General features: G+C 42.1%; 1 protein-coding gene across 1 annotated transcript in view; it reads right to left on the bottom strand.

Annotated features, from left to right (window-relative positions):
* Window positions 1-14964, bottom strand: part of LOC117306304 — a 94024-nt gene that overhangs the window by 63090 nt on the left and 15970 nt on the right. Inside the window, exon 4 of the mRNA XM_033790899.1 lies at window positions 3393-3745. Coding sequence (XP_033646790.1) covers window positions 3393-3745 — 353 coding nt within the window. The remainder of the gene's footprint in view (window positions 1-3392; window positions 3746-14964) is intronic.

Here is a 14964-nt window from a genome sequence, read left to right as displayed (position 1 = left end):
ACACTCCAGGAGGTTGTGAATCCTCTTCTCCGTGGGTGTGGCTATGCCCCGTTGAAGGTTCAGTACAGCCCCGAGAAAAGTTGGGTTCAATGAAGGTGTCAAATGGGACTTCTTTTCGTTGATGAAGAATCCCAAATCTCTTGTTAAAGAGAGGGTGAGATCCATCGCCCAGTGTGCTTCGGCTTCGGAATTGCCTACAACGAGCCAATCGTCGAGGTAGACAAAAAATTGAATGATGTGGAGGCGAAGGAATGCTGCAACAGTTTTTGCCAGTCACGTGAACACCCTCGGAGCCGTGGACAGTCCGAAGGGGAGCGACCGAAACTCGAATGTTGTTCCCCGATATTGGAAGCGGATGAAATGGCGGTGATGTTCTGACACAAGTTCGTGAAGGTACGCATCCTTCAGGTCCAGTGTTGCTTCCCAAGACGGAACTGTGAGGCAATTTAGGACTGTGCGGAGGGACTCCATCCTGAACCGACGTGGTCGAATGAACTTGTTTAGCGGCCTTAGGTTAGGATTGGGCGCCATTCTCCGCTGTTTTTCGGAGTGATGAAGACGGAAGAAACTAACCCACGGTTCGAGTCCTCCTTGGTGACACAGTATATTGCCTTTTTTTGAAGTAAGGCAAGAATCTCCGATTCTAGAGCCAAGCGTTGAAAATGATCGGATGGGATCGGCGTAGGCCGTGGGAGGTACGACGAAGGAGAGTTGCTCATGAATTCAAATTTGTATCCATGAGTGACAGTATCGAGCACCCATCTGTCGTTGCACAAAAGGGCCCAAGTGTTTGCGAAAGACTGGAGGCGGCCCCCACGGGCCCGTAATAGGGGGCCGCTAAAAGAAAAGCGTCACCGACGCCATGGCCTACCCCGACCGCTCCCATAATTAGCTTTGGGGCGAGGGGTGTATGAAATCCGGGAACCCCGATTGTGGCTGCCGCGCGGGGCACTGGGAGCCAACAATGGCTGTGGGGAAGAGTAGGGGTTAGCTGGGCTAGTCGATGGAGTACGACCTGCAGCTCTATATGGTTGTAAGGGCTTGCGAAGGAAGCGGGAGCCAGAGCCCTGTTTCCCACCACGACCCGACACATTCTGGGAAGACTTGCGTTGATTAATTTTGTCTGTTGCTTTGATGCGTTTGGCCTCTTCTTCAAGGGTCTGTTGGAATTTACCCGCAAAGAGGTCCGTACCCAATCGAGGGAGGGCTTCGAGTCGAGACCGAGCCCCCTCGGCGGGGAGAAAAATTGCATCAAGGACGTTTCCCCGCCGGGTAGAAGTAGCCAGAGCGGGTACCCGGGTAAACTGGTCCATGCAGATGCGTAAGCTGTCGTCCAGGCAGCGGAAAGCCAGCTCAACTGCATTAGCTGACACTGGTGAGTCTGACTCACAGGAGCATACCAAGTACTCAGAGAGCAGTTGTAGGAAGCAAGTAACACGGAGACCAGCTCTGGAGGCCTTGTCTACATTGACGAGGGTGTCTTCCAGTGTATTGCGTTCCTTACTTGAGAACGGGGACCTGAGGGAGGAGCGCCCCCGGGAGTCGGCTGCTATTTTGTCACGTGCTGCGTCAGGTAAGGTGTGAACCGCAAGAAACTTGTCAAAGTCATTCATCGGAACCCGAAAATGACGGACATCACGTTTAGCCACAGGGAGCCATTTCTTAACCCCTGCGATAACCTCAATACGGTCAGCACAGAGGCGGTCTACAGGGAGGACTGGGAAGGACTAGGCCCTAGACTCAGCCGGGCCGGTGCGTTTTTTGAACGACTGGCGGGCTCCTTGATCAGGTGTAGGATCCTCCTCCCCTGGGATATTTAGGACACAAACCATATCCTGAATAACCCGGCGCAGTCTAATGTCGGCTGTGGAAAGCATGACAGAGTCCCCCGATTCATTGCCTGAAGAATAGCAGACAGGTTGATCTGGGTGCAAAACTCTCCATCCCCAGGGGGTAAGGGGGCTGAAACTTCTTTAGCCTTATCTGGGTTAGGCTCTCCCATGGGGGAGGGAAGCCAAAGGAGCAGGGGCCAACCGTCGTGGACGAGAATCAGAATTATCAGAAAACTCATCAGAGGGAAAAAGTGAAAAGGATTTCCTCCGACATCTGACCAGGATCCAGAACAACTGCTGAAGCAGGCAGAACAACGTCTGCTGAAGCATCAGCAGCTGGTCGTTGCACTAATGCTGACACAGTAGCTGTGAGTTGTCTCAGCATTGAGCGGGTGGAAGTGCTACAGCGGCGAAGGCGTCGCTCACCAGCCGAAAAGCTAGACGAAGAAGCGGACCCATCCGAGGACAGGGAGCTTTGACTAGAATAACGCCGTTTCTTCTTTCGATGTGGTCTGCCCTGGTCAGATTGACGAGTTGGGCAAGACGACTTGCGCTCTGAAGAGCCACAGTCAGTCTTGGGTGTGGAAGAGGCCATGTTTTTAGGTCTCGCTTCAGAAACCGGAGCCCCGGAGGGAGCAGTTTGAGTGGCAGGGTCCAAGGTACCGGAAGATAGAGGCCCGGAAGGCATAGCCCCGGGACGCTTACGTGGTGTATGTTTATCCTTCCTGGGCTTTTTAATGCTTGGGTTAGAGACTGGAGGCCCCGGAGGGTCAGCCTTAACAAGCAAGCCTGAAGTGCTGGGGGCCAGAGGCCCGGAAAGCGTGTCCCCAGCAAGGGCATTATCATTATGCATAGGGACTGGAGGCCCGAGAGGCGCAGCCCTAGCATTAACATCGGAAATGTTACCAGGAGCCAGAGGCACGGAAAGCATGTCCCCAGTAAAGGAAACAGGAATATCTCTCCCTGTGGAATCTGCAGAGGGAGAGCGAGGCCGAAGTCGTGCCACTCGAAGTTTATCTTACAAGCGAAGAAAACGAAAACGGTAAAGATTAATTAATAATAAAGACGATACAAACTTTGTAAACTCTTGTCCGTATAAAACTTTACAAAAAAACAGAGAATCTAAAAGCTTATAAAATATGTTCGAAGACGGAAATCCAAACACGTCCGCTCAGGTCAAACACTAGAGAAAAAGAGGTTGAGTTATCCAACACATGGGGACAGACATAGGGAATGTATGGGCTCTTGAGGGCGCTATTGTGGTGTGGTAAAAGAGAATCTAGTGAAAGCCTATGGCTAGGGCAAAGAACTCATCACAGGAATCACCCTTTTCCAGTTATCAAGCTTGCTGCCATGAATCCTCACGCGCAGTCGTGCACGCTGCCCCCAAATCATTGCGCACGCCTCGCAATGCAAGGTGCCACACGTAGATTCGCGCGCACACACGCGCTCGTTAACCTAAATAAACTAATATTTACAGTGAGTTTCCTTTGTGGTTTATTAATTTACGTTTTCAATGATATTTAGCAAAAAATGAATTGTAAAGCTGCTTATTATTACCCCGATATCACATGCTGACTCCACAGTAGGCTGGATACTGTCTCGACTAAATGGCAATCGTCCATCTGTCTCATCTAAGCATAAAGTATTTTCATCACAAGACCTTTGCCCAAAATCAGTCTCATGTGTTTTGAAGATTGAAGACTTCATTCTGTGGGGTGCAAATCTTTCAGTGTTACCACGATGATTAGAAGCTTGAAGAAGCATATTATCCACAGCATCGCAAGGGTTACGGTATTGGTAGGATGACACATGCGAAATTGTTGCATTACATGTAGCTGTCAATGGTCGACCATAACCACTACTTTCCACATAATCTTCCTCATTCTCTAACAAAACAGGTGAGGGTGTTCCTGAGGGTAAAACAAAATATATATATACACATTAAACACTAATAGTCATGTATGTCCACCTGAAACAAATTCAGGGCCCAATTTCACACAGCTGCTTATGAACAGTAGTTTTGGGACATAATAACCTTTTAACTCTTACTTTAAGCAAACGAATGACATCACAATTCAAATCCACGATGAATGGACAGATTAATTTTGTCCACAAGGTTTTGGGTGCAAATATTATATATCAACTGTGCCATTCAAACAAAAAATGGTGTGTTGACAAACACAATTGCCCTACTGGCATTTACCTTATTCATCTTAAAAATTTCTTTTGTTTGAGCCATAACAACCTTGACATTTGACCTACATGTTGGGGGTCAAAAACCAATGCTTCTGGGGGATCCCAAGACCAATCTTCACATCAATTTTAGAGCTGGACCCTCCTTTGTTTAACTCTTTGTGATAGCAACCATGGTGGACCACAATGCTTTTCTTTGTAATAGCAACCGTGGACCTATTGTCTCTTTTGTTATAGGTGCCCGGCTTGAATGTGGATACAAACCCACCCCAGCACACATGGAAGGACATGTCGGAAACGGTATAAAAATTAGAAATAACATCCTGACATTATTGTTTTTGAAAAATCATAATCAAAAGATAAAAGTCTACTATTTAATAAATTATGCTATTATAATTTGAATCGTTGCATAGTCTGTGAAAGGTTTATTTATGCAAACTTTTTATAATTGTTTATTACGCTAGTTTTTGAATGATTCATTTTGTTCCACTTTTATTTTTTACCTGCTATTCAAAATCTGGTATTACATGTAAGCGCTATATAAATGCATGTTATTATTATTATTATTTTTCACAACCCCAAAACACCTAGATATTGTAATTAGACAATCACTACATTTCTTTAAGGTCAGCGTTAGCACCATGTGTAAATCTATGGTGCGTTTGATTAGCTTTCCTAGATCGACCCCGATCTGCCCCAGTACGTTTGAATAGCTTTGACGTCATTCCAGGGGCTCACAGCCGAGTCAGCCCCAAGTGCCCTGCTTGTGGAGTGGGTTACTTGGGGCTGGCCCAAGATGCATGACGTCACCACGAGAGGGTGAGTGATCGTTCTATTAGCTCTTGTCAGGGGCTCACCCGAGTGATCACTTCGAGGTCGACCCAGGGAAGCTAATGTAACGCACCTTATATAGAATGTTGTTGATTCTGAAAAAAAAAACATCTTAATCTGGCGCTGACTAAGCTGCAGCCGTTATGATGATCACGCTCTGATTTTCTCGAAGTTCTTATGTGTGTTGGTGTTTCTGATTGGTAAAATATTTCAACTGCTGCCACATAAAGACTTCCTGCTCACTCAGGTAACTTTTTCTTGAGTGATTGGCTTACCAAAAAGAGTGAAATTCCATGATGTTTTTGGGACTTGTCGCTGTGATTTGTGTGTACACGCATCTGTATGCACAAATGCTCCAGCGCACTTGAATTATCAGAATCAACGCATTCATATGTTAATGACTGCATCAATAGGAAGATCTCAAAAGCCACTGAAAAGGTCATTCATGCATTTGTTACTTCTCGCCTTGACAATGGCGATGCTCTTCTCTACAGTCTTCCTAACAACCAGATTTCCCGTCTTCAACGCCTCCAAAATACTGCTGCCCGCATTGTGACAATGTCTAAGAAATCCTGTTCCATCACCCCATTCTGAAACAACTACACTGGCTCCATATCTCTCAACGAATCATCTTCAAGCTGATGCTCATTGTCCACAAAGCACTTAATGGCAAGGCTCCCCTCTATATTTCTGAACTTCTCCAAGTTTACACTCCATCAAGAAATCTTCGATCAAGTTCCATGCTTCTTCTCATTGAACCCAACACTCATGGGGAGACAGGTCTTTTTCCTCAGCTGCGCCACGCATCTGGAACTCTCTACCACTTAATCTTAGAACTTGTCTTTGTACCACTACATGCAAATCTCTTCTCAAAACTTATCTTATGTCACAGGTTTTCAAGGACTAATATTTGTTGTGTCTGTTTTTCTTTGTATTGTTTTGTTTGTTGTTGATTTTACTACGCCTTGAACACCCAGCAGGGTGGATACGTGCGCATTACAAGTCTTATTATTATTCTTATTATTATTATTAAACATGAATATTCCGGCGGCTCTGCGGAGAGACCGGTCGGCTATTGTGAGGTCCAGATTTTAAATATATCAATAAGCATGATTGGCATGGCGGCTCCGCGGACTTACAGACCGGCAGAACCGCTGAGGAACACAGGTGGTGAACAATGGCTTTTGACCTTTGCAGGGCAATAAGCTAAGTTTGGGAATTTGCTTTTTTATTACGGGAAGATGGGACCGGGTAATGTGTTTATTCACGGGAAGATCCGGGAACTTATGGCGAAGATCATAGGGGAAGACGGGGCGTGTATGATGTAACAAAACTGAAAATTGACTTCACCAATCTATAATTTTAGCAAACGTGACGTTTTGACCCTATTCTCGAAAGTTGACTCGTCACACCACTCACTAATTTTTCACCATATTCACTCATTTATCGAACAAGGCCGATAATGTAGTGAACGTTTTGAGTTGTTCAGCCGGGACTCAACATTATCCTTTAAAAAATATTATCCAGTTCTGTGCCTCTTGAATGCCTGTTGAATGCCTCTGGAATAGATGTTGATTTTCAAAGTCGCTGATTTGATTGTATTGACTATAATAAATGTTTACACATTATGCGTGCGATTATCACGTGTGCATGGTGCAATGGTCTTGTCGGTGCAGTCTAGTCTGTCCGCTTCCAGGACAATGGTATTCATGAGCTGAGAATATTTTATGAAGGACCTTTAGATTCGGGTGAATGGGGACTTCGTTCATGTTATAACGTATAGCTTAAGTCAAGGCACATCGCTGCGTCGCCACTGCCTCTGGTCGTTTTTCTTGAGTGACATTTAGGGCAGTGAGTGCAATCTGGGTGCCGCGTGCGCCTTGATAAAGGCTACGTTCAAGTCAACCACAGTTGTGGTTTTTCCAAACGTCAACACCATAGTTTTGGGCTCCTCGACTCGTGCAGACAACATTGGTGACGACTTGAAGCATGCGTAAAGCCTCAGCATGACGTAGTCACGTACCAGTCGACATCGTGGATGCAAAATCTAAAGCTGCATGTTGTCTGCACGACGTGTCGTATGAGGTGCCAAGCGTAAACTTATTATTTAACGCAATTATTTACATCCAACTAACCTAATTTTGGGGTGCTGAATCCGAAAATCGGGGATACCAAGCCAAATTTTGAGATTAAAGGTGTCTTATTGACAAATTAAACAAAAACAATTAAAAGTATAAATAATGCAAAACATATCTGTATTTGTAAATCAATGTTACTGAAGAAAGATCATTTAACATTACTTGACCTTGTTTAGGACTAACTGGATCCAAACAATAAGTTAATTGCGTGAATGCATTGATAAAAGGAACATTTTTGTCAGAATAGTTCGACATGCTTGGAGTGCGAAAATCAAGCAACATTTTTAAGTGTTTCAGTTTGATGTCACTATACATGTATATCCTATAAATATCCCAATGTATAGACACAAATGTTATGTAGTAATTAGGCTACCATCCCTGTCCTTAAAGGGACATTTCTTCTCATTTGATGTTTCGCAGAGGTACCTCAATAACTGGTACAGATGGTGTAGATACCATTTTGTACAGAGGTGTTTTAATTTCGCATGTTAAATAAAAATATATATTAAGGCTTATACATGTATGAGACAAAAGAAAAAATTGCAACTGTTACAGATGTGTTTTTTGTAAATAAGTCACTCATGTAGGCCTACCCAAACTCTCAGCGATGTTTACATGCATCAAACAGCAACCCCTGTTCCTAATAACTTTATTTGTTCCATTTAACCCTGTACCATTGGTGGTACAGTCCATGCCATCACCACACACAGAACGTATACACACAAATTGCAAATTTTCAACATTGATGCAAAACGTATCTTGCTATTTGTAAACTATGTGACACTATCTTTTAGAACAAATTGTTCACAAGAAAGAAGTGTAGACATTACTGATTCTTTTCATATAAGTTTTGCCAGTTAAACCTTCATATGAGTACATGAAATTACCGTTTCAGAATAGTGTGTTTTTAGAGTTACGGAACTTTGTGAAGCATCAACGGCTGTTTTGGAGCTGTAAAAAATATTCCATTGGTCAAAGTTCTGAACCAAAATGACATTGGTAAGTCCATTCACAAGATGACATTGGTAAGTCCATTCACAAGATGACATTGGTAAGTCCATTCACAAAATGACATTGGTAAGTCCATTCACAAAATGACATTGGTAAGTCCATTCACAAAATGACATTGGTAAGTCCATTCACAAAATGACATTGGTAAGTCCATTCACAAAATGACATTGGTAAGTCCATTCACAAGATGACATTGGTAAGTCCATTCACAAAATGACATTGGTAAGTCCATTCACAAAATGACATTGGTAAGTCCATTCACAAAATGACATTGGTAAGTCCATTCACAAAATGACATTGGTAAGTCCATTCACAAAATGACATTGGTAAGTCCATTCACAAAATGACATTGGTAAGTCTGTAGTGAATTCCTTTAAGAATAAATAAGACTTTCTTTGTGCACAAAAGACGCACGCTTTTGTTCCTTTCTTCTTTTGAAAACTGCTGAGGTGTAACGACAACGAGGGGCGCATAGCAAATGCTCGTCCACTTCATCGTCAGCTCTGGTCAGAGAAGGTTCTCGATTATCAAAGCAGTTTTCTTCGCTACTATTTTCCTTAGCCAATGTAGCAGGTTTGGACTTGGCTTGGTGGTGTTTGCCCCTCACAGGGAAGAACCTGCTCATTGGTTAAAGTTGTAAGTAGTAAATATTAATTATTGTTAATTAGTAATTACCCCGCCTAGGCAAGTGCAGGCACATTCCCATAAATTAAGGCCTCGGCAGTTGCAGGCCAATCTAATTTGTATTGTTGGTAAAGGTATAAAATTACTAGCCTCTTACCACAAAAACTGGTGATCCCGACATTGAACATTTACAGTATTATGATAAGATTTTTGTTTGTTGCTGATTCTAGAGGAAATAAGTTTTCCAAGTATTCTAAGCCTAAAGATAAGGCATTTCATTTTACAATCGACTTTATTACTTTACGTGGTGCCAAAATTTATAACTTGGTAGGACCTACCATTCGTAGACTGAGTTCATACGGTGCTAAGGACGTTGTGGTTGTACGCCTAGCAGCTGGCATTAATGACCTCACTACATTTGTATATGATGTAACACATGAGTACCGTGTATTGAAATCTTCCAATCATACATCAGAGAGCTTATTTCAAGAACTGAGTAATTTTGAGAACGCCATTTTAACGGCGAGAGCAAATACCCTGGTAACTTTTACCACTATTCCTCCCGCCTCGTTTGCTAAATTTCAAACCAGCAAAAAGCTACGTGTGCCAATCATTCCACAGGCCGACATTCAAAAGTTTCAGCATAATCACGACTCTATTATAGATGAGGTAAACGAGAAGATTATTTCACACAATAGCATTCCGCAGGGTGGAGTCTTATTGAGATCATTGTCCTGGCACAATACAATACGTAAAGTTGAAAAGAGAACAAGACGTGGAAAAACTACAAGTAACAAAAGAAACCACTTTGCCCATTTATATGACGGTTTGCATGGCGACTCTAAACTAAAACAGCGCTGGTTTCTGGAAATGTACAAGTCGTTTGAGTTTGACCACACTACTTTGCAAAAATTGAAGTGATTTTCCAGACTCGCCATTTTAAGTAAAGTACATTTGATTTATCATGCCTACTGATCCACAGGTTAAAACTGAGCCACTCGCGGCTGTAAGCCTAAAATTGCCGCCATTTTGGCGAAATGACCCGATTATTTGGTTTGCTCAAGTAGAGGCTCAGTTTCAGACTCGGCAGATCACTAGTCAGTTGACCAAATTCTCATATGTTGTTTCATCATTGCAACCCGAAATTGCACAGGAAGTTAGAGATTTGTTAATTTCCCCACCTGCTGAAAATCCATATGATAACCTCAAGATAGAACTAGTAAAACGTACCTCAGAGTCTGAACAAAAAAGACTTCACCAGCTACTAATCTCTGAAGAACTGGGAGATAAAAAACCATCCCAACTTCTACGTCGTATGAAACAGTTGCTTGGCGAAAACAACTTGGAAGACAAAATTCTTAGGCAGTTATTTTTGCAACGGTTGCCACAAAATGTGCAACTAATTTTGGCTTCCTCTAGTGATGCTCTTGACCTAGAACAATTGGCTCTCATTGCAGACAAGATTCTAGAAGTAGCAGTTCCACATTCAGTGTCCACTGTCAATGTAGGTGCTGCAGCTACTCAATCAATGAGTGTGCCGCAGTCATTTGATTATCGCTTAGGTGAACTTCAATCACAGGTTTCACAATTAACCATGTTGGTTCAAAATCTAGTTACCAGTGAGTCCATCAGCCCACACTCTAGATCATACGACAATCGTGGACGTTCCCAAGAGCGCCGTTCACGAAATGCCTCTCGTTCACGCAGTAGTTCAAAGTCGAATCAAGAACGAGCTAGTACAGAATGCTGGTATCATTGGAGATTTGGTAACAAGGCACATAAGTGTGTAAAACCATGTACTTTTGTTGAGAATGCACAAACTCAGGAAAACTAGAACGCCAGCAACTTAGGGCGACAAGTGTGTCTGGCACTCCTCAAAGTCGTCTCTTTTATATCACAGATAGGATATCTGGTACTAGATTTTTGATTGACACAGGTGCCGAAGTTAGCGTGTTACCCCCAACTAAAACGGACAAAAAGAACTCAAGTCCTTATACTTTACAAGCAGTAAACAAATCCACTATTGCCACCTTTGGTGAAAAGTCTATGACAATTGACATTGGATTAAGACGAGCATACAAATGGATTTTTATTATTGCTGAAGTTCCCTTCCCGATTATAGGTGCAGATTTTTTGAGGCAATTTTCCTTGGTCGTGGACGTAAAAAACTATAAGCTGATTGATTCACAAACCGAACTCGAAATTTCTGGTAACAAGACATCAATTTTGTCTCCAAAACCAATGTTTTCGATTCCCGAAACAGACAATGTTTCTCTCGATTTGCTTAGTCAGTTTCCAGAACTAACAAGGCAAAATTTTGATGAAACTGCTATCAAGCACACTGTTACACACCACATTCGTACAACCGGTCCACCAGTGCATGCTAGACCTCGGCGACTTGCCCCAAATAAATTGCCAATTGCTAAGGCTGAATTCAATCATATGTTAGAGTTAGGCATAATTCGCCCATCTGAGAGTGCTTGGTCATCATGTTTGCACATGGTCCCAAAGAAAACGGGAGATTGGCGACCTTGTGGTGATTACCGTTCATTGAACAATATCACAGTTCCAGATCGGTACCCCATCCCACATATCCACGATTTCACTGCTTCATTACAAGGCAAGACAATTTTTTCCAAAATCGATCTTGTTAAGGCCTATCACCAAATTCCTATTGAGCCATCAGATATTCCCAAAACTGCCATCACGACACCTTTTGGTCTTTATGAATACGTTCGAATGCCATTTGGTTTGAGAAACGCTGCACAAACTTTCCAAAGGTTCATTGACCAAGTACTCCATGGACTGGATTTTGTATATGCCTATATAGACGACCTTTTAATAGCAAGTGTAGACCAAGAAGAACATCAACAACACCTCAAAGTAGTTTTTGAGCGTTTGCGAGATTATGGAGTAATAATCAGTCCGGGAAAATGTCAGTTTGGCGCTAATTCATTGGAATTTCTAGGACACAACATTGACAGAAATGGTATTTTACCATTGATGAATAAAGTCAAAGCCATTGAAGAGTTCCCAATTCCTGAATCCATTCGTAAGTTACGAGAATTTCTAGGGTTGATTAATTTCTACCGCCGGTTTATACCGGACTGTGCAGAGATTCTGCAACCTCTGACTGATCTGTTAAAAGGTAAATCAAAAAATCAATCAATTGTACTCCCTGATACAGCTTTACAAGCCTTTCAGAAAGCCAAAGCAAGTCTAGCCAAATCTACTTTGTTAGTGCATCCCGACTCAGAAGCTCCACTTTGTCTAATTACTGATGCATCGAACATAGCAGTTGGAGGAGCACTCCATCAATGTGTTAATAATGTCATGAAGCCCATTGCTTTCTTTTCGAAGCGTTTACAGCCAGCAGAAACTAAATATAGTACATTTGGTCGAGAGTTGCTAGCTGTATATTTGTCAATTCGACATTTTAGACATATGTTAGAAGGCCGAGAGTTTTATATCTTAACAGATCACAAACCCTTGACATATTCTTTTTCGGCCAAACCTGACCGATTCTCACCTAGAGAGATTCGTCACCTTGATTACGTATCACAGTTTACTACAGACATACGGTACGTGAAAGGTAGTGAAAATTGGGCAGCAGATGCACTTTCCAGATTACAAATTGAAAGTGTAACTCAAATGATCACACAAATCACTGCAGTGAATTTCGATGCAATTGCTAGTAAACAAAAGACAGACGAAGAGCTAATTAAGCTACGTATATCGTCAAATCTTCAATTCAAAGAATTGCCACTTTTCACTACCCACGGTACTATAACATGTGATATTTCCACTACTTATCCACGTCCTTACATACCAAAAGAATTTCGGCGTGATGTATTTAATTCTATTCATAGTATATCCCATCCAGGAATTCGTGCTACCCAACGACTCATGACTGAAAGATTCATATGGCCTTCCATTAATAAAGACGTTAGAACATGGACCAGAAATTGCGTTCAATGTCAACGCGCAAAGGTACATCGCCACTCAGTGACACCGTTAGGTACATTTGACACACAACACGTTCGTTTCAATCATGTTCATGTTGATATCGTTGGTCCATTACCACCATCTCGTGGGTTCACTTATTTACTCACATGTATTGATCGATTCACCCGTTGGCCTCAAGCAATTCCTATTTCTGATATTTCCGCCGAAAGTGTTGCAAGAGCATTCGTTGATGGCTGGATAGCTAATTTCGGAGTACCAGCGACTATCACTACCGATAGAGGTAGCCAATTTGAATCAAAGCTTTTTGAAAGTCTATCAAAACTTTTAGGTTGTAATCGAACCCGCACAACATCATACCATCCACAAGCAAATGGAATGGTAGAACGATTTCACAGACAACTTAAATCATCGTTCAAAGCTCAGACTGAACCAAATCGCTGGACAGAATCCTTATCACTGATATTATTGAGTATTCGAACATCACTTAAGACTGACTTAGGCTGCAGTGTAGCAGAACTAGTGTATGGTACCACACTCAGTCTACCCTCAGAATTCGTAGTTCCGTCTGTGGATTTGAAATCTGTTGACCCAAGTAACTATGTTGACCGTTTGCGTCAGCACATGTCAGAACTTCAACCCAAACAACCTAGATACTCTAAACATTCAAGTCATGTTCCGAAAGAATTGCTTACTTGTACACATGTTTTTATTCGTGTTGATCGCGTCAAGAAGCCATTACAACCTCCGTACAATGGTCCATTTCGTGTCATCGAAAGAATGGACAAATATTTTATCATTGACGTTAACGGCAAACATGACTCGATAAGTATTGATAGGTTGAAGGTTGCACATACAGATTTCGAATCCACAGTACCACTTCCAGCTACAGCTGAACCATCTCCTAAACTGAACACTTCTCCAACATCTTCTACATCAAACACTCTTCCAGATGAATCTACAAGATACACTCGCTCAGGAAGACGCGTACACTGGCCAAGTAGATATTTAGAGACATTTTGTAAATAAACCGCACATAGTTGTTAATATTATAGGACTCCTTTCATTTATTTATTTAATTTAATTTTCCGATCCCATGTCAAAACTCATGTGATCTGGAAGGGGACTAATGTAGTGAATTCCTTTAAGAATAAATAAGACTTTCTTTGTGCACAAAAGACGCACGCTTTTGTTCCTTTCTTCTTTTGAAAACTGCTGAGGTGTAACGACAACGAGGGGCGCATAGCAAATGCTCGTCCACTTCATCGTCAGCTCTGGTCAGAGAAGGTTCTCGATTATCAAAGCAGTTTTCTTCGCTACTATTTTCCTTAGCCAATGTAGCAGGTTTGGACTTGGCTTGGTGGTGTTTGCCCCTCACAGGGAAGAACCTGCTCATTGGTTAAAGTTGTAAGTAGTAAATATTAATTATTGTTAATTAGTAATTACCCCGCCTAGGCAAGTGCAGGCACATTCCCATAAATTAAGGCCTCGGCAGTTGCAGGCCAATCTAATTTGTATTGTTGGTAAAGGTATAAAATTACTAGCCTCTTACCACAAAAACGTCCATTCACAAGATGACATTGGTAAGTCCATTCACAAGATGACATTGGTAAGTCCATTCACAAAATGACATTGGTAAGCCCATTCACAAAATTTGTTAGAACTTAGAGCAGTGTTTTGGTCAGGACTCAAGATGTACATTTGCCAAATCCGTTTTGTAAGCATTTGGTTGTCGGGTTACTGAGATTTTTTATCAAAAGAGCCCTCATGTGCAGCTGAATCGGGTACATTTTTAGTTGTTTCTCCATACAAAATTTGCCAAACTTGACGTACAAACCCTCATAATAACAGGGTAAAATGTTTTCTAAAACTGAAATAAGTGAGAGAAAATGAAGGACCAATAAAATTACTGTTTTTATTTGTTTGTATATGAATACAGTATCAAATTGATGTTTTATCAGGGAACTTATTTTCAATAAAATTTTACAGAAATTAACTTTGTCGTTAGAGTGTTCCAGCCCTGCATACCAACTGGCACGTCTTTTTATCTGCTGTTTATCAGAACTTCTTCCTTTTCTGTCAGATAAACTCTGCGGCTATAAGTGGCTGTGATTATGAGTTCTTTAAAGTCACCTGGAAGTGGTATTTTGTCAAGATAAAGCTTTTATCACTAAAATATGTGGTTTGATGAGTAGAATACGAGTTAACTAAGGTTCAACAAATTTATTTTCCATTTTATTAACAAATTTAAAAGTAGGCCCAACCCGAGAGGGCGCTGTTCGTGACGTCAATCGAGGCGTGATATTTGAAGCACGGCGGCTCAAAGTGTTTGCTGCACAGCGCTGGAAAAGACGTCGGACCGGACCACT

Source organism: Asterias rubens, unplaced genomic scaffold, assembly GCF_902459465.1.
Source record: "Asterias rubens unplaced genomic scaffold, eAstRub1.3, whole genome shotgun sequence".
NCBI classification, from domain to species: Eukaryota; Metazoa; Echinodermata; class Asteroidea; order Forcipulatida; family Asteriidae; genus Asterias; species Asterias rubens.
This window is presented reverse-complemented; position numbering and strand designations above follow the sequence as displayed.